The sequence below is a fragment of the Centruroides sculpturatus genome, unplaced genomic scaffold (genome assembly GCF_000671375.1).
Source record: "Centruroides sculpturatus isolate CEXI.00-Female unplaced genomic scaffold, Cexi_2.0 scaffold413, whole genome shotgun sequence".
NCBI lineage: Eukaryota > Metazoa > Arthropoda > Arachnida > Scorpiones > Buthidae > Centruroides > Centruroides sculpturatus.
Genome location: NW_019384661.1, coordinates 225,503 through 247,165, shown reverse-complemented (window position 1 = coordinate 247,165; position 21,663 = coordinate 225,503). Strand labels below are relative to the sequence as shown.

Sequence of the window (21,663 nt, the reverse complement as noted above, 5' to 3'; positions counted from 1 at the left end):
AAATAACTTCTTGAAGACATAAAAAAATTGTAATTAAAATATAGCTCAGGTTTAAAGGTTAATAAATTTAATATCTTAAATATTTCTAGCATTATCTTATTACAAAGCCATTTAAAATATCAGATATGTAGCCTATCAGAAAAAAATAGAAGATACATATAAATAATAAACTTAATGTAAATTACACACATTGTCAGATTTTCTTTTGGATTATAATTCTAGTATTTTATATCTAAATAATAAAAGTAATTTAGTCATATAATAGAATTTCAGCCCAAAACAAAATCTGGATAAAAGTTACAAAATTGGAATAAATAAATAATCAATTAACTATAACATTCATTGAAAATATAAAATATTTGATCAAACAAATTTGGGATTCCATTTTGAAAATTATTTTAAAATGGTATATTATTATTTTATGTCTCTCCTGATGCTGGAATATAATAGTTTGGAAAACATACAATATAAAATATTATTACTGACATCAGGAATTTTTCAAAGAGTTTTGAAGTTTTAATTTTNGAATGAGTGTTGCCAGCTAAAACACGTAAAAATAATATTAAAGTAGCCAAGACATAGCCAAATATTGTAGCGCCACATCACTAGCGGACATTTGAAATTTGCCAACTAGGACGGTCGGTTAATCGGGGGTCGGATAATCGAGGTTCTACTGTACTGTAATGTAAAGTAAAAGTAATGTAGTAAAAGTTAAAAATTAAAAGAGCAGCGAATCCAATTGCAGAAATACTTTTAATAAACTAATGATACCTCTAAATGCATTTCGCATTCATCTCCTCAGTAGAGTCAGTGGCTACTATACAGTTCCGGGTTTTAACAACGTTTGGTATTATGTAATGTTGTTAAAACCTGAAACTGTATAGTAGCCACTGAATCTACTAAGAAGACCATCACACACTTTTCAGTACTCATTTGATTTATCATACACCTTCTCATTTGTATTTCAAACTATTAAACTACACTCATAAATTATGCATAAAATTTTAAAAGGTAATATTTTTAAAAGATCATGTTTCAGTTCTTCTAAACTGCATTCCAATTAAATAGCCATGCATTAAATAGAAGAACAATTTTGAAAAGATAGCTGAAGATGAAGCAAAGAAGCTTCAAAAACATTTCTCAAGTAATTTGTAACAAACATCTATAAGTGGGATATTTATATTTTTAAATTTTAGATAGACAAACTCCATTCATCTGTCGGGACAATAATGACTGTTATGAACACTATTCTGGATCTTACTGCAAACAAACAAACTGCTTCTGTGAAAATTTTCATGAAAAGAGCAAATCCCATGCAAAGCCAGTGATAGATACACTTAATATATGTGTTAGTTAGTATCTCATAATATAAACTAATTTTAATCAATTTTGATTTGTTGATTTATCATGCTTTTTTTATTTCAGTCCAGTCTACTAGTTTAGAGACACGATCAGTATTTCCATGGAAAACTGTTCTTGCAGTATGTGGAGCTCTTGGAGTTGTAGCCCTTCTTTTTGTAGGTTTAAGGTGGATTTATCCTATGTAAGTATTTAATCATTTTATTGGATACAATGACAGTCTTATCTAAATATATAAAACTAGCAGACCCCGCCATGCATTGTTGTGACTCAAAATGTATCTATTATAAGTGTATAACACTTTCCCCGTGGGGAGTAATTTTTCGAAAAATTCCTGTTTAGTGTATATTCTGTTGACGTACCCTATTAAAATGCAAAAAACCGCATCTAAAATAGTATAAATAGAAGCAGAGTTCTTCATGGTAAGCCTTAATCCTGTCCATCTCCTCCAGTGGGTGGAATTTCGACATGTATATTATATAACACACATGTATTTGAATGCAACATTGTGTCAAAATTTCAAAGGAATCGGTAGGAACAAATGAACATTACATTTTTATTTATATAGATAGATATAAGATGATCTGCTTTAGTTCATCCTCACAGAAAAGCATAATGCCTCACAGAAAAGCAAACTTAGGTCGTTGTACTTGCAGAGTTAGCTCCATCTGTTGGACATAAAAGCCTTAATCCTAGATGATATGTTTTAATTTATATGAATGTTTATGGAATAATATACAGCCTATGTCCACCCTGAAGTTCTATTCTAAATATTGGTGAAAGAATTTTTGAAATCAGATGAGTAGTTTCAGAGATTACCTCCTACATCCAAACTTACAAACTTTACCTCTTTATAATATTAGTATAGATTACTTGTCCTGACTGACTGACTGATTCACCATCTCCCAGAGCAAACTGCTGAACCTAAAGAGGTGAAATTTGGTACACAGTTAGGGTACGTCATGAAAACGCACACTAAGAAGGGATTTTTTGAAATTTCTCCTGCGGGGGAGGAGAGGGAGAGGACTAAGGCTTAACCTGAAGAACAGATTCTACTGTTCTATTTTAGATGCAATTTTTTGTTTTCAACTACGTTTAGTCTTCACTAAGTACTTAGGTGTATTAAATTGATAACATTTCAGACATTATTATAAATATTTTCACATATTTTGATTTTTTAACCAAATGTTCGAAACATTTTAAATTTGAATTTGTTATTGCATATTGGTTTGATTATAGAATGATTGTAAACGTTCCAGAAAATTGATCAAATTGAAAACAGTTCATTTGATTCGCAGCAATTCTCATCATTCTCAGCAGTAGGTGTTATATAACAATTACTATGGTTGTTGAAATACTGAATATAAATGGAGTTTTCTTGCAAAATCTGCGCAGGTGAAGTCGCGGGTAACAGCTGGTTAAAAATAAATATGGTGAAGATGACAAAATGTTTGATTTTAAATGATGCAAAGAATAATTAATGTAATAATTCATATATTAATTATACAGATAGTTTTGTGATGCACTATAGATATTAATACCATGCCTTAATAAATCATCACAATCTTAGCTCAATGTGGTCCCCATTCTAAAGCTATAAAATCTAAAGACAATAAACAGTGTTCAATTACCAAATGTACTTTCTCTGTGATGCTTGTCAAAAGCAATGTGATATTATCTTTCAAGGCTGTCAAATTTGCAACAAGTTCTCAATAACCCAAACTTTTTAAGTATCTCCACAACCAAAAATCACACGAATCTAGATTAAGATCCAGGTGCAGGGATCTGAAGAACAAGATGGCAGGTGGTAGAAAACACTTAATTTATTACTGTTATTGATGAAACATTGCAGAAATTGCTATATGCAGCATCTGATTGTGCTAAAAACTGATTAACTTAAGGCAGTGGTTCCCAAAGTGTGCCCCCTAGGGTGCCACGAAATGTTATAAAATTTTTATAATTTTACTTAATTAAAAAAGTATAGGCTATTTCATTATTTCACAAATTGTACTTGTTAGAATTTGACATAGGGTGCCTTGGGAAAATGTGGATTTAGCAAGGGCACCAAGAATCAAAAAAGTTTGGGAACCATTGACTTAAGGCATTGTTGAAGTTGGAGTACAACAAAAGTGTTGAGCATTTCTCAATATTTCTGAGCTTTCACAGGTTCATTGGGACTAGCTTCTTTGAAGAAGAACAATGCAGGATAAATATGGTGAATCCACACAAGACTAACTTTAGATAAATGTAGTAAAATGCTGAAAATATGAGGGCACAAATTAAAAACCAGTTAATTTGTGCTATATTTTATGTTACTTTTAATTTTAAAATTTAAACATGAGTGATTTGTGGCATCATTTAAAAAAAAGATAGTAAATTGGTACTATGTACAAATTGTAATGTTACATTGAAATTTTCTGGTAGTACATCAGTTATGTCAAATCATCTTAAATCCAAGTATACTTTACTTAAAAGTCAGGAAAGGCAAGTAAACACATTTATAAATATAATAATGTATCTGATGATAATGATACCAATTTCATTGCTTGTTCAAAACTGTTTTTGCTAAAACTGCATTTACCAAAAATTGATTTTGCTGCCAGCATTTGTTATAAGATTAATGTATAGAGTTCTGGCAATGATCAGTTGCTGCCAACAGGAAATCTAATATAAATAACAATGCACCAACTTTCTCACTATCTTGCACAATATGCTATAGGATACACTCAACTGGCACTGCTAGAGACTGCAGAATTATCCATTAGTGTTCAACAACAACTATGGTAACATCTTTAATGATTTGTGAAGTGCTAGGTTTGCATCCTTGACTGGGTTGAACTCTCAAACATTCAATTTCCTCAAAATGAATGATAATTCTCCCAAGAGCTTGTGGATTTAATGGTCCTCGGCATAAATTCTTTTGACAGCAAAATTCCTGAATTGCCAACAAAGCACTTCCATGTTTTCATAACACAGCTTCACAAAATATTCTAGTCAGATGATAGTCATTACAGAGTGAGATTCAATAGCTTTATTCACTTTTATAGCCGGAACTTAGCTGCAGCACATATACTTATGGAAAAGAAACTGCTTTTTCATTGTCTATAGAACCAAAATTCCATGGGGTGAATTTTGGTACAAATTTTTTATTTTTATGGAAATGTATTCCACATTTCCATAAAAATGCCACAATATAATATTTGGTTGCATTTGGACTGCTAAATATCTCTAACAGAATTGAACAGGTGTATGATCACTCAGTATATAGAATACTAGCTGTTACCTGCGACTTCGCCTGTGGGGGTTTTGCAAGCAAACCCCATTTATATTCAGTATTTCAACAACCATAGTAATTGTTATATAACACCTACTGCTGAGAATGATGAGAATTGCTGCAAATCAAACAAACTGTTTTCAATTTGATCAATTTTCTGGAATGTTTACAATCATTCTATAATCGAACCAATATGCAATAACAAATTCGAATTTAAAATGTTTTGAACATTTGGTTAAAAAATCGAAATATGTGAAAATATTTATAATAATGTCTGAAATGTTATCAATTTAATACACCTAAGAACTCAATGAAGACTAAACGTAATTAAAAACAAAAACTTGCATCTAAAATAGAACAGTAGAATCCGTTCTTCAGGTTAAGCATTAATCCTTTCCCTTTCCTGCAAAGGGGAATTTTGAAAAATTCCTTCTTATTGTGCATTTTCATGATGTACCATGTACAGAATTTCACCTCTAGGTTCAGTGGTTTACTCTGGATGATGATGAATCAATCACTCAGTCAGTCAGGACAAGTAATTTTATATATTTAGATAACTGTGAAAGCTGCTTAAGTTTTTAAACTGAAAGCATACTTAGGCAAATATAATTATTTACTATATTTATTAGTTGATAATCAAAAGGAATGCTGTCACAAAATTACTTCATGATGATAATTTCATTGAGTTATCAGTGTAAATTTTATCTTTTTATAATGAATGATTAATCATTTTAGGGTTTTAAGAATTAACAGTTTATTAGTATTTCCAAACAGTCCACCATTTTATTTATCACACTACATTAAGGCTAATTTAATTAGATATAAAGTGATTTGGCTACAGGTAGATGGCCTAACTGCTTACCTCCAGCCAAATTGCTTTATATCTTATTATTAAATTAGCCTTAATGTAGCCCAATAAATAATCTGGTGGATTGTTTGGCAATATTAATTGAATCAGCTTGTTGCATACATTATTGAAACATTGTTATACTGTTAAGATTGATAAATATGTCTGTAAGTAAATCCTCTTTTTACAAAATTAGAAATTTATTTATTTCAGGATGCAGGATATGAACTGCCCAAACCACAGATCAGAATGGCAGGAGCCATCAAGAGAAGGTTCATTTTATTCTTCACACCCATCTGCTCCTAGAGAAACCACCTTACCAACACAGCAAAGAAATTATAATCATTCAGATAATACACTAGATGATAAGCCTCCACCATATGAAACAATTCAAGTAAATATTTAAAATGGAATTTTTTAAATTTTATTAACCTCTATTTAATCAATAACCTTTTAAAAACTTTAGTTGTTAGATGCTCCTCCTAAGTACGAAGATGCCTCGGCAACTCAAAACATTCGCCAGACAACCGGATGAAAAAAATTTCATTGCAAACAAAAGCAACATTTTTTTATAATCAAGATATATTATCAACATTATATATCAAATGCAAAAGTACAATGGTAGATAGTCTTTACCAAACAGATATAATTTTATGCAGATTTAATATTTTTATAAAATTATATTGGACCAAATATTTTTAATATAAAGGAAATTTATATTAAAATATTAAAAAAAGAAAATAATTTTTTTCATTGGGACTAGCTTCTTTGAAGAAGAACAATGCAGGATAAATATGGTGAATCCACACAAGACTAACTTTAGATAAATGTAGTAAAATGCTGAAAATATGAGGGCACAAATTAAAAACCAGTTAATTTGTGCTATATTTTATGTTACTTTTGATAGTTAGCCTCTCAGTCCTATTTTGTGATAAATCTGGTGTCATGAAATGGCACATTTGTTTATATGTTTATATATATATTTTTTTAAAAATAATGAATCATCAATGTAAAAAGATTTTCTTAAACCTAATATACAGATTTATGGAAATATTACAAAATACAATGTATATAGTTATTAAAAATGAAAATGCATAAAATCCAGCCAAAGATGGTCATAAAATGACCAAAAATATTACAGAATAAAGAGTAATTTTGATAATTTTCTGATCTCAGTAGTTGTTCTTTAAGTTACTTATTAAAAATTATCATAGAATATTATTATTATATTTTTGACTGGCAGTTTTCAAAAACTGATGGTTTAAGTCAACATTCAAGATATTTTTTTAAGAATAATTTTTGTCTAATATTTGAAAAGTTATATGAATAAAATTCAAAGCACATTTTTTTAAATATATAACTAGAACATTTTCAGTATAATTTTGTAAACAATTGTATTGAATTTCAATTCTCATAATAAAATATTGTTGCTAATTGTTTTTTTCTCATTTATATAGTCAATATTTTCTATAATATGAAATTAGTAGTTAGATTATCAAAATGACAATTACTTTTTGCAAAAATGTGATATTCCACTTAAATGTTACTTTATTTCTGGAGCAACTCTCAAAATTAGTTTTGAGCAAAATATCAGAACTATATTTGCATCTTTTGATTTTTTTAAAACTCATATAAATCTAAAACAAGTATTAAAAGTTTAATAATTTCAAAAGCCTTAATTTAAAATTCAAGAATTTAGAAAAATGTTTTTCCTAAAAAATTGGCTTAACTTCCAAATATTGCAATATTTGTAAAAAAGACCTATAAAAAGCAACAATGCAGAATTACTTGAGCTTAAAATCAATATTCAGCATTATTTGGATGTTTACTCAGTCTCTATGATTTTTAATCAGACTATATTGCTCGTCCAGAAAAATGGCTCAAATTGATGATTGAGTTTAGTGTTATGCTTACTAAATGATTGCACTATTTCCTTAAATATTTACCTATTGAAATTCTTAAGTACAGTACATATTTTTATATGTACAGTACTTAAATATACATTTGTGTATAAAACTAAATTTTTATGAAAAAGTTAAGTTTTAAAATATTTAAAGTTAAGTTTTTATGTTAAAAGTTAAGTATAAACTTGATGTTATTTAGTGTATTTACACTAAATTACATCAAGTTTATACAAAATATTTACAAACTAATAATTTAAGAAAGTAAAATGAAAATCAGAACATAAGATTAGAATTTCACTTTCTTAATGTTTTAATTAATTAAAAGCTATTATTTTTGGGTGATGGTCATTGCTATCGGGATGCAGTAGATGGTGAGTGCACCGCTGTTCCTATAAAATGCTAGAATGTTTTATGACATCATCACAATGTAACAAAATCATGCTGCCACTAAAGCAAGCATGAAATCCCATCTGATCTAGACATAGGTGTTAATTCTTGGATAATAGCCATATTTTCAAGTTCTTACCTGAGAACCTGGCGAGATCATGCTGCTACATTTAAAATATGCATATAACTACTTTGGAGTTGATAGTATCAATTACCTGAAAATTTAATACTTGCATCTGTTTGTGTGCTTTATAGTAGTTTACTTCATACTTGTCGTTCAATACTTCAAAATTTAAAATCAACCTTTTTTGTTATTTCAAACTACTTGAAAAATATTTGATGATTAATATGTTAGAAAAAGCTGAATTTGTCTGGGTCAGAATTCTTACCACTTAAAAATTATGGTGTATTTATTATAATTTTGGAATTATTCATTTACTTAAAATATATTTTATCATTATGATATTCTGAAGCTAGGAAGAAATCTTTTAATTATATGTATAAAATTAATCCCATATTTCTCTGATAAAATTTATTCATATTATGAATCATCCTGAATATTTGCAACAATTGAAAATGGTGCACACACAAAACTTAAAAGTTATGAAAAAATTTTAATATGATATGATGAAGCAAAATATACATTTTATACACATGGTTTTATGACACATTTGAACAAGATATTGTGGTCACATAGTCTAAACAATAGCACCATTATGGACACTTTACAAATTTAAATGGGATCGGATCGGACGTCTGACATTTGTCAGAATCAGCCAATATTCTTGGTTGCATCTGCCCTGATGGCAGCTATGAGATCTTGATTGATGAGAAAGATGAATCTAAGGCCAACAATCTGAAATTCAAAGAATTATTTTAAATAAAGCACATACTACTAGCAAATATCTACATTATACATACAATATGGTCATAATTTATGCAAGGGCTGTGTTGGCAGCTACCAAATAAAACAAAATTCTATGTGAACTTGCACTCTACCCAAGTAATCCCAGATGCCACACACTTATGTTTTTGTGTTAACTGTAAATGGTTGCATAAGTGAATTTGTTAACGTACAGTACATGCTGACTTTTTTATTATTATTCATAATTACCCATGTGCATCCAAGTGTTAGTCTAACCATTTGCCATCTATGAAAAATATGAATCCATATAGAGCAAGACCATTCTCTCACTGTGTGTGTGTGAGCACCTGATATTGTCTATGAAGAATGAAGATTCTAGATACTGAAATTGAATAAAATTTTATGGTTATATAATGGTATGTAGTAGGGATTGTATACCGGTTTACCGATAAATTGGCAAAAAAAAAACATTCAGTAAATTTACCGGTAATTCGGTAAATGAAAAATCCATACTAGAAATTTCTATGTAGAAAATATTGTGTTTATAGATATTCAAATGGACTAAAGGGACATTGAAAAAAAACAAAAAAACAGGTAAGTGTAAGCAACAATATATATCATTATTAATTTTATGTGAGATAGTTTTAGTTTAATTTTAATTTAATAACCATTCGTCCAACAAGTGTTGAATCAGAAAGGGTATTCTCGGGATCTGGTTTATTTTGTACAAAAATTAGATCAAAATTAGGAGATAAGACTATAAATAATTTAAGTTTCTTGAGAAGTTAATTTTAAAAAATGGTAATCAATAAAATGGTATTAGGTACAATATATTATTTCTGTATTATTTTATTTCTGTTTCTAAAAGTTATTATTATAGTTTGTTTAGAATAACACTTTAATTTTTATATTTTTTATATTTGATATCTTTGAAATAAAAATGTGAAATGGAAATCATAATGACATATTTTTTATCACCTTAATTTTATTTTTCAAGAAAAAAATTTACCAGTAATTTACCGGTAAACCGGTATTTTAATTTTCATTTACCGAATTACCGGTAAATGCAAAAGTCGGTACATTTACAATCCCTAGTATGTAGTGGATATACAATGCTTGTTGAATGCTTATATATGGGAAAGCATTCATTTATTATTTAAGTATATAAATATATATAAAAAATGTTATCAAAACTCAAATCATAAGCTGAAATTAATATTAAACTGCCTGATTAATGATCTCACTAAACTTAGGAATTAGGTTTTATTATTATTTATTTTGATCAGAAAATGCATAAGCATAAAAATTCTTTGCATACTTCATCTAGTCTGACTAGATGAAGTATATAAAGAATTTTTGTCACAGCTAACCTATTTAGAATTATCCTGTGGCTCTAATGTAGAACTGACATTTTCCTCACATGAAATTACATTACATTTTTGCATGGAGAGTTACCACAGTATTTATGTCTACAATTTGAAATGACTTAATTTATTCAGTATTGTCTATAATTTTTGAGATACTTCTCTCTTAGTTCTTGTGACTGTCTTCACATGGCTTTTCACTCCTTCAATAGGCTTAATACAAAATATGTAAAGTACACAAGAAATTTTAGTCTTTATGTATTTTACTGCAACTATTACATGATAAAGACAGTCTATGATAAAAAAAATATTGCAATGAACTCACATTTGTATTTGGATACTAAATTGAAAAATGAATGGAGTATTTTCAGCAAAAACTTAGATATTTCAATTTATTGCAATTATTGGTGAAACTTTAAAGTAATTTTTAATAAAAACATTTAGAGTATTATTTTCACCAACATACAGTCTATAATAGACTATGCCCTACCCTTGGGCTTCATCTACCTTAAATAAACTATATACAGAATTGGCTAAAATTTACCTTTTACTTATCAAATTTTCTTACCTTCCAATTACAGACTGCAAGAAGTTGAACATGTTCACCTAGGTTTGCAAAATTTCTAAAAATGCATTGAATATTTTGATTGAATGTATACTTTTTAATATTTTAATGGTCTGCTCCCATCCCAATATATATATACTTTCATATTCATTCTGTCAATACTAGAAATACTAATTTACACTCCATATTGTTGTCTTAATGTTACGATTAAATCTTTTAAGACACCAACCGAATGCCGTAAATTAATCGGGCTATTTTTATGCTAAAATAGCATAAAAATAGTATAAAAATAGCATAAAAATAGCCCGATTAATTTACGGCATTCGGTTGGTGTCTTACTATATTGGATATCGGGTTTGGAGATGTTTATTTATATGATTAAATCTTTTGTTACTGCTACCAGAAAGGTGCCATAAAAATCAAAGATAAACTTTACATTAATTTCACTACAGTTAAGGCTGTTTACAAAAAAAATGCTTTATTATATTTAATTGTTTTATTTATTGTGTATTTTTTTTTTTAAATTAATTTTACTGTGTCTTTTGCTTCATTGTTGTATGGGGGATGGCAACTATTGTCTGAACGACATCGCCAGTAATATTATAAAAGAATAAAAATTAACCAATGGTATTTATGATACATTAAAATATAATAAATAAATATATTGAAGATACAAAACTGTCTTCACTTTCAGTTTTAATTTTAATCAATTATATTGTGAATTATGGCATTGGCATCATTGTCAGAGGATTTTTTAAAATCCATTTTATATTTTTTTGCAGAGGCAAACCTCAAATAAAAGGTCGTCATTATAAGTGAAAATTGTTTTGAACTGTTGCTAATGATTTGTAAATGATGGAAAATGTTTTATATCTTCAATATATTTATTTATTATATTTTAATTTGATAATTTGATATTTCACTTTCTGCAATAATCAACTTTTATCAATTTTCTGAAAATTCAAGTAAACTGCAACATAATTAGTCTGGTAAACACCTAAATACAGTTTGTGTATTTCAAATAATTATGTTAGAAAAATTAATAGTCATAATTTTATCTAGAATTTTTTAAGAAAGAAAGAGAATGTAAGTGATGAGAGCAGTATGTCAGCAAATATCAAAATTAAAACATCCAAGATTTTAAAGATCCTAGTGAACCAATGACAGGTTAAACAAATTTTTAGATTTATTGCACAAAAACTGAATCAGACATTAAAATTTGATAAGTTTGTTTGTAAAGCTGCAGTCAATGACAGAATGAACTGTAGACAGAATAATCTGCTTTTGGTGTAATTTCAAAAATAAAATTTTATCACATTTTTTGTTTAATTTTCATAAAAGTAAATTGACTTAAAGCTGGTTTATAGTCCACTTCTGTTAGATGTTGCTGTTCCACTGAGAATGTGCTGCCGATCATTGAAAGATGTTCTGTTATAGTTAAGTACTTCATAGTTTATTTGACAGTTAAGAATCTGCTATACTCTATTTTGATACTCATTTACAGGTGACAAACATTATTTCTTATTCCACAATTTATGGTAGATATATTCAAAGTTAGCTGTTATTTAACACTTAATTCTTACCTATTACTCCTGGAAACAAACTGCTTCAATTTTTTCTATATATATATATATATAGAAAAAATTGCTTGTAATTTTCTTATATACAGTAGAGCCTTGATTATCCGACCCAATTGGGGACTGGGGTTGGTCGGATAATTGAAAAGTCGGATAACCGAAAAGTATGAAAAAATCCATTATTAGTGTAGTATATTATTATATCCCATGTAATTAGTATATCGCTATTAACCCACTTTGCGTTGAATTTTCATCGATGTTAAGCCTAACAAAAATTTTTTAAAATAATAATCGTTGCTATTGTATCGTTAAAAATTAGANTTGCGTGTCGCTTCGCGTTGAATTTTCGTCGATGTTAAGCCTAACGAAGACTATTGTATCGTTAAAAATTATTTTTTTGTTTTATACGAACAAAATAAATATATTGATAAATATAAAAACAATAAAAAATAATACTTCAGAAGTTAATTTAGTATCAAAAACGTAAAATATTTGAGTAGCCCAACACATAGCCAAAGATTGCAGCGCCACAGCATTGGAGAAAATTTAAATTTTCCGACAGGAATTCTTTCGGATGATTGACTTTCGGATAATTGACGCTCTACTGTATATATATATATAAATATATATATATATATATATATAAGAAAATTATAAGCAATTTGTTTCCAGGAATATATATATAAACTTCAAAATTTTTATTTTTTATACTCTTTATATCTTTTATCTCAAGTTTTATATAAAATTATATCATTTATAGCTTTGTTGTACAATTTATTGTCTGTGGCTTTAATACTCTCTATTTCACACTTGTACAAGATGAGCTGTACAAGTGTGAAATGTGTGTATTAACAGAATTCAATTATGAATATTCATTGCTTTTCATACAGGAATTAGCTCATTATTTCATTTGTTATGAACATAATAAACATGAGAAGTATTATTTTCAAAAGAATTAAATGTTATATTATTCAATTACTTTTTACTCTAAAGAAATTAACAAGAATTGGTTCATCATAAATTATTATTATGTTAAATGTAAATTTTTAAAAATTTGTTATGATCACACACATCTCAATAAAAAGAAATCCCAAAAAACAAATAATCTTGCAATTAAACATTAATTAAAAAATGCCTGGAAAATATTAATACATTACAAAATTAAACGCATAGAAGTATCACAAAAGTGTCTTCTTTTAAATCTTGTCCTTTTCACACTTTTCATTTATAGGCTACTTTTATGATACTTCTATGCATTTAATTTTGTAATGCAAATAATTTTGATTTTAATTTACAAAGTATAAAATTCAAATCATTCAAAACTTCTATTCAGATGATGATTTTTATAATCCATTATTTATTTTTTTGCAGAGGCACAACCTCAAATAAAAGGTCATCACTTTAAGTGAAAATTGTTTTGGACTGTTGCTAATGGTTTGTAAATGATAGAAAATGTTTTATATCTTCAATATATTTATTTATTATATTTTAACCTGTTAAGGAATGACACTTCATTATTAAAATGACAAAAAACTATCATATATATATGTTACTGTGAATGACCAAAATTAGAGAATGTCAATATTCTCTGGTGAATGTCAACACATACAAAATATGTCAGTGAAAGACCGAATATTTGGTTATACAGTAGAGCATCGATTATCCAACCCCTAATTAACCGTCACATCGGTTAACCGACCGTTCTAGTCGGCAAATTCAAATGTCCGCTAGTGATGTGGTGCTACAATATTTGGCTATGTCTTGGCTACTTTAATATTATTATCACGTGTTTTAGCTGGCAACACTGGCTCGACCATGAAAGGGAGCCAGTATTTAAACGAGGCTTAATTTTCTAATTTTTAACAATACGATAGCAACAATTATTATTTTAAAAAAATTTTTGTTAGGCTTAACATTGATGAAAATTCAACACAAAGTACATTAATAGCAATATTCTAATTACATGAGATATACTAATATACTATACTAATGTATTTTTTCATATTTTTCGGTTATCCGACAACCCCAGTCCCCAATTGAGTCGGATAATCGATGCTCTACTGTATTATTATACATTCGAACAATTGCTAGTGTATGTTGACAAGCACAGATAAGCTTTGGAGGAGGTTGAAACAACACCCGAGAAGCTGATGTCAACAGAGAGGCAACAGTCTGTCGCCAAATTCTTTGCCATTTCTTTCTGCTCAAATTGGTGATAAATAAATGCAATTGTAAAAGCAAGGGACTCTTGTGCAATTCAAAGTGCCATAACAGTTTAAGTTGTAGCAATAAATAAGATTGTATAATGTTAATCAGATAATTTATGTGTAAGTTTATTATTGCATTATCTTTTTTGATGATTTAGAATGTACTGTTCATTTTAGTTTCAACAGTTTATTTACATGTGCTGTTACTTAAGCTTTCTCCTATTTTGACATATTAAAAAGTTGCATTTTTGTCTTAACACAATAAAAATATTTTTATTCAACATAATATTTCTCACTACACTAGCAAATGTCGACAATTAGCATGCACTGATGGTTAAATCAGGTAATGCTGATTGTCGACATTTGTCAGTGTAGGTCAGAAATAATGATACTTAGCAAATATTTTGTACATACACCAAGCGACTACATGAATGCTGACATTCACTGGAGAATGTTGACATTTGCCAGATATCTGTCATTCACAGTTACATACAGGGTGGGCCAACAAAAATGAAACAGCAGAGTTACTGTGTTCGTCCAAGCAAATCGCTCGGACAGGTTGATTTTATTCTCAAGGGGACAACTTTTGCAATAAAGTTTTTGCAATTCTGAATACAACAGACAACAAAAAATTTTAAAAACTCATTCATTTTTTATTAACTAAACAAACATTTATTTCAAATAAAGTAACAAACATAAGAAAAAGTTATCAAGTATTCTATAAATGTTTGAATTGAGCACCACTAGTTTCCACACAATAGTATAAATTTTGCTCACAACGGTTTCTTATATTTCGGAAAGTTTTGGGTGTTATTTGAGAATACTCATCTACAATTCTTTGTCTTAATTCTTTAAGAGATCCTGGTTCGGTTGCATAGATCTTACTTTTTAAATGTCCCCAAAGAAAAAAAAAATCAAGAGGACTAAGATCTGGGGATCTAGCCGGCCATACTAAAAGACCTCTATGTCCGATCCAATGCCCAGGAAAAGCCGTGTTCAAAAACTCTGTAACTGGTCTTGCATAATGCAGGGGGGCTCCATCTTGTTGGAAAATAAGGCAGTCTTCTAAGTATCAGTCGTCATGTTCGACAATATCAACAAGTAATGGATGTACAGCATTTTCAAGTAAATTTAAATAACTTTCTCCCATTAGATTACCATCTAAGAAAATGGGGCCAAGTACTCGATATCCAAAGATTCCAACCCACACATTTAGCTTTTGTGGAGTTTAGCTACGAACTTCATGAAATATACTTGGGTTATTATCTGATCAATATCAACAATTGTGACAACTAACCATTGAGTTTTAAAAAAAACGTGCACTCGTCGGAAAAACAAATGTTAAAAAGATAATCCATGACAAGTCTTAACCTTTCTGTCATAATTTCACAAAATTGCTGTCGTCGATCAAAATCATCATCATTTAATTGGTGAACTAAATTAATTTTGTATGGATGAAACTTGTGAGCTTTGAGGATCTGGCGAATAGATGTTCTGCTAATGCTAGTCATAGCCTCCAGCTTCCTTGTACTTAAAGTTGGGTCCGCAGCAACTTGCCCTAAAATCCCAATCTCTGTCGCTTCATTTCTTACTGGATGTTCAAGTCCAGGGGGGGTGCGTTTTTTGTTAGCCACAGAACCCATTAACTGAAACTTTTGAACCAACTTCAGAACGTATTTTGCGTTACAATGTTTGTTTGGATAGCTTTGATTAAATAAATTTGCAGTAAGATGAGCATTCTTGTCATTTCTGAAATGAAAAGTTACTATTTCCACCTTTTCAGCAATTGTGTAAACCATAACAATTATGTTGTACAAAATTCACAATAAATAAATAATAATCTTAAATTCTGATTGAATCACTAGATGGTCAAGCTTAATGTGAACACTACAAAAAAGAACATCTGAAAACAGATAACACATTATCCGTCTTAATTTTATGATCGATTTTTTTTCCTTGTATATGTGGTCTAGCTTAAAAGGTTTTTTTGTTTGTTAATAGTTTGTTACTTTTTTTCCAAACTAAATGTTTGTTTAGTTAATAAAAAAATGAATGAATGTTTAAAATTTTTTGTTGTCTGTTGTATTCAGAATAGCAAAATCTTTATTGCAGAAGATGTCCCCCTTGAGAATAAAATCGACCTGTCTGAGCGATTTGCTTAGACAAACATGATAACTCTGCCGTTTCATTTTCGTTGGCCCATCCTGTATATATCTAATATAACAAACTATGTATTGATCTCTCTCTTCTCTGCTATCATATCAATTTGGTTTGGTACTTGATTGCTTCCTTGTTCTCTATTTAAGTTCATTGGTAGTAAGTATAAAATTGCTGTAGAGAACTTATCACACAAATTTATTCCTACAGTTCTACAACATATCTGGTAAATTCAAACAATAAATTACACTATGGATTACGACCATTCATTTAATGATTGTAATCCATAGTATAATTTATTGTACAGGAATGATGACGGGCAAATAACCCAAAATGCATTTCCTTTTTAAATAGTAGTCTGTATAATCAATCACTCGATGTTCCTATGCAAGTTCTTTAAAGCAATTTTGAGCTTACTTCCAACAAACAATCTGATTCATATCATCAGACAGGCAGTTAAACTTTAAATTAAAAACAAAATATATCTATAGAAATAAACCAATTTAAATTACTGAGAAAATGTTTTTCATATAGATATCTCAAAAAAAAATTAATTTCAATCTTACTTCATAATTATATATAATATATAAATATTTAAAAAAACTTACTTCTACAACAGCATTATTTTCTAATTTGTATTTATTTCCAGTTAATACTGGTTTTCCATCTACAAAAAAAGGGCGCTTTCCTTCATTTGCTATATAAAAATCACCATTATGTAACTTTATGACACCTTGCCTTCTAGATATCTTCCATGCAGGACCTTCTAGTGACAAATCTACATCGATATTAATATCTTTGGTTGCTCTACCTAAGGTAATCTGAAAAATTAATTTTATAAATAACTTATGGTAGATTTTAAAGATTAACATTTTAAAGCAATTTACTTCTCTGGATCTCATAAGATATCGTACAAGTCTTCCTCTCAAAACGGCAAGAGTTTGGTTATCAAAATCTGCAGGACTTACTCCTAAATGTTCCAGAAATACATACAATTAATTTTTTAAAATTTTATATGAAATTACTGAGTTTTACTTTTCTTACCTGTAATACTGTCAACTAATACCTGCCATTTTGGAAGTTCATTCTCTAACTGGCGGATGTCTCTCTTTGCACATCGATCAGCAATAGTTAATTCTATAAAATAAGATAATTACTATTAATTCTGCAGTTCAAAATTCCTGACAGTATTAGCAGGTTTTAAAAGAACTTTTATGGAAAGTACAATATTTTACTGATGAAAAATATCTAAAATAAAAATCCATCTTTGCTATTCACATACATCATAATACCATCAATTCTAAAAGCTTAATTTTAAGCCAACCTGATATATTCCTAAAAATCAAGTTTTTTAACTCAAAATTTTTATTTAGGCTTATACTCCCCTAATAAGTTGATCCCCAACATACACTTGGCTAGAACCAAAATGTGAGACATAGTATATAATATTTATATAGTTCTTGTATTAGAGATTTTTCAGATTTAAAAAGACAACTTATAGTGATGTGAGACCCAAGAAGCAGCAACTTCCACTAGGTGATGTGAGATCCAAGAAATAAATAGAGGACTGTATTGGTATCTTCTAATCACTTTAATATTTTTATTAGCTTGATTTTTCTCACAGCAAACAGTCGTTTGTTTTCAAATTTAACTTGATTTTTACTGGGAACATTGGGGACAACTTATACAATGCAATTTATGGTAATCAACACATTCCATATTAATTTTAAAATAAGTTTCATAATTTGCTTTTTTCAGACACAATAACGTGACTTCTTTTAAAGACTTGGCAGATTATCCATCACTTTATTTAGGTGGAATCAAAAGTTTCATAATATTTTGAAAAGAACCTTATTTTCATAATATTTGAATACTGAAAATATTTGAAAGTAGTGTAAGAAAGAAAATAACTGATTTCTGTAAAAATGAAAACAGAATTCAGTTTGATGTAAAACAGAAACTAAAATATATCAATTAAAGATATAGTTCCTCAAAAACTTTTCTCCATAAAATAATGAAACTTGAAAAAAGTTTCATTGTTTGTATGGCTTACACTACAATGTTAATGTTTTAAATCAGAGTCAATTTATTTTTAAATTATTTATTTACCATGTTCTAATGCTTCATCTGCTGGTTCCCTAGAAAATAAATTAAAATATCTCATTAATAAGATACATTTATTAATTAAAATAATTTTATTCTAATTTATATTCTTACTGTGCTTTTATTTATAGAATCCAGAATGATTAAAATTACATATCTTTAACCATGGAAATAATTAAAATTGCTAAATATAAATGAATGAAAATTAAAACAATCAAACTTCATTAGTTTTTGATGAGATCTAAATCAAAAAGGAGCAATTATTTATTTTGACATTGTCACAATGCCAAACTGCAATTTTTAATCATATTTTTAATTTATTTCATTTAAAGTATATGATCTCTGTAGTGATATCAAACCCACTCACTCCCCCCTGAGTGAGATCCATGTTTTATATATAAATATAAATCTGACAAAGTATATATGTTAATTTATTTATTGTTCTAAGAATGCTGAAGTTTAAATTTTAAACAAAAAAAGAATGTTATGAAAGAAAGAGATTTGGAATGCCGGAACGCATGAGGAGAATTCGAATGCTGGAAAGTTTAAGGGAAGGTTCGTTATTTTTTTTTTTTTTTTGGAGAATTAAAGAAATGTTTCAAATCCTTTGAAGGTTTTTCTTTTAGAAAAGGACCTGTGGTGATAGATGATCACCTACATTGGTGCAGCTAACAGGATTGGATTTATAAAAAGTGATTATGTTCCAAAACAAGAAGAGTTGATCGATAACTGAGCCGAGTGGATAGTTGAGGCATGGCACTAATTATCTGTCAGAGAAGGGATAAGTAAACCTTTGTTTCTTTACATTGTTGGAAACAAAATTTCATGATGAAATGCTAGGAGTAAAGGGAGTTAAAAGGGAATCTACAGATTGTGGTGGAAAAGCTTTGTGGCACAACAGACGAAGGTCTAAAGATATTGGAGTTAAGAGAGCTTATTATAAAAAAAATAACAAACCTTTCCTTAAACTTTCCAGCATTTGAATTCTCCTCATCTGTTCTGGTGTTCCAAATCTCTTTTTTTCATAACATTATTTTTTTGTTTAAAATTTAAACTTCAGCATTCTTAGAACAATAAATAAATTAACATATAAATATAAATATGACAAAATATATACTGTAGAGTATTCGAATTCTCCTCATGCGTTCCGGCATTCCAAATCTCTTTCTTTCATAACATTCTTTTTTTGTTTAAAATTTAAACTTCAGCATTCTTAGAACAATAAATAAATTAACATATATACTTTGTCAGATTTATATTTATATATAAAACATGGATCTCACTCAGGGGGGAGTGAGTGGGTTTGATATCACTACAGAGATCATATACTTTAAATGAAATAAATTAAAAATATGATTAAAAATTGCAGTTTGGCATTGTGACAATGTCAAAATAAATAATTGCTCCTTTTTGATTTAGATCTCATCAAAAACTAATGAAGTTTGATTGTTTTAATTTTCATTCATTTATATTTAGCAATTTTAATTATTTCCATGGTTAAAGATATGTAATTTTAATCATTCTGGATTCTATAAATAAAAGCACAGTAAGAATATAAATTAGAATAAAATTATTTTAATTAATAAATGTATCTTATTAATGAGATATTTTAATTTATTTTCTAGGGAACCAGCAGATGAAGCATTAGAACATGGTAAATAAATAATTTAAAAATAAATTGACTCTGATTTAAAACATTAACATTGTAGTGTAAGCCATACAAACAATGAAACTTTTTTCAAGTTTCATTATTTTATGGAGAAAAGTTTTTGAGGAACTATATCTTTAATTGATATATTTTAGTTTCTGTTTTACATCAAACTGAATTCTGTTTTCATTTTTACAGAAATCAGTTATTTTCTTTCTTACACTACTTTCAAATATTTTCAGTATTCAAATATTATGAAAATAAGGTTCTTTTCAAAATATTATGAAACTTTTGATTCCACCTAAATAAAGTGATGGATAATCTGCCAAGTCTTTAAAAGAAGTCACGTTATTGTGTCTGAAAAAAGCAAATTATGAAACTTATTTTAAAATTAATATGGAATGTGTTGATTACCATAAATTGCATTGTATAAGTTGTCCCCAATGTTCCCAGTAAAAATCAAGTTAAATTTGAAAACAAACGACTGTTTGCTGTGAGAAAAATCAAGCTAATAAAAATATTAAAGTGATTAGAAGATACCAATACAGTCCTCTATTTATTTCTTGGATCTCACATCACCTAGTGGAAGTTGCTGCTTCTTGGGTCTCACATCACTATAAGTTGTCTTTTTAAATCTGAAAAATCTCTAATATAAGAACTATATAAATATTATATACTATGTCTCACATTTTGGTTCTAGCCAAGTGTATGTTGGGGATCAACTTATTAGGGGAGTATAAGCCTAAATAAAAATTTTGAGTTAAAAAACTTGATTTTTAGGAATATATCAGGTTGGCTTAAAATTAAGCTTTTAGAATTGATGGTATTATGATGTATGTGAATAGCAAAGATGGATTTTTATTTTAGATATTTTTCATCAGTAAAATATTGTACTTTCCATAAAAGTTCTTTTAAAACCTGCTAATACTGTCAGGAATTTTGAACTGCAGAATTAATAGTAATTATCTTATTTTATAGAATTAACTATTGCTGATCGATGTGCAAAGAGAGACATCCGCCAGTTAGAGAATGAACTTCCAAAATGGCAGGTATTAGTTGACAGTATTACAGGTAAGAAAAGTAAAACTCAGTAATTTCATATAAAATTTTAAAAAATTAATTGTATGTATTTCTGGAACATTTAGGAGTAAGTCCTGCAGATTTTGATAACCAAACTCTTGCCGTTTTGAGAGGAAGACTTGTACGATATCTTATGAGATCCAGAGAAGTAAATTGCTTTAAAATGTTAATCTTTAAAATCTACCATAAGTTATTTATAAAATTAATTTTTCAGATTACCTTAGGTAGAGCAACCAAAGATATTAATATCGATGTAGATTTGTCACTAGAAGGTCCTGCATGGAAGATATCTAGAAGGCAAGGTGTCATAAAGTTACATAATGGTG

General features: G+C 28.5%; 1 protein-coding gene and 1 long non-coding RNA gene across 2 annotated transcripts in view; one reads left to right on the top strand and one right to left on the bottom strand.

Annotated features, from left to right (window-relative positions):
• Positions 1 to 1,179: 1,179 nt before the first annotated feature.
• On the top strand, positions 1,180 to 6,013 carry LOC111626568. The gene is made up of 4 exons (XR_002756897.1): positions 1,180 to 1,352; positions 1,426 to 1,543; positions 5,694 to 5,874; positions 5,947 to 6,013. It is a non-coding gene; the product is annotated as an uncharacterized LOC111626568 (long non-coding RNA).
• Positions 6,014 to 8,314: 2,301 nt separating this feature from the next.
• LOC111626566 (microspherule protein 1-like) overlaps positions 8,315 to 21,663 on the bottom strand; it is a 29,226-nt gene continuing 15,877 nt past the window's right edge. The window contains exons 7-11 of the mRNA XM_023369980.1: positions 18,616 to 18,644; positions 17,551 to 17,643; positions 17,394 to 17,476; positions 17,115 to 17,327; positions 8,315 to 8,627 (exon numbers count right to left, since the gene is read on the bottom strand). Coding sequence (XP_023225748.1) covers positions 8,544 to 8,627; positions 17,115 to 17,327; positions 17,394 to 17,476; positions 17,551 to 17,643; positions 18,616 to 18,644 — 502 coding nt within the window. The 3' untranslated portion in view covers positions 8,315 to 8,543. The remainder of the gene's footprint in view (positions 8,628 to 17,114; positions 17,328 to 17,393; positions 17,477 to 17,550; positions 17,644 to 18,615; positions 18,645 to 21,663) is intronic.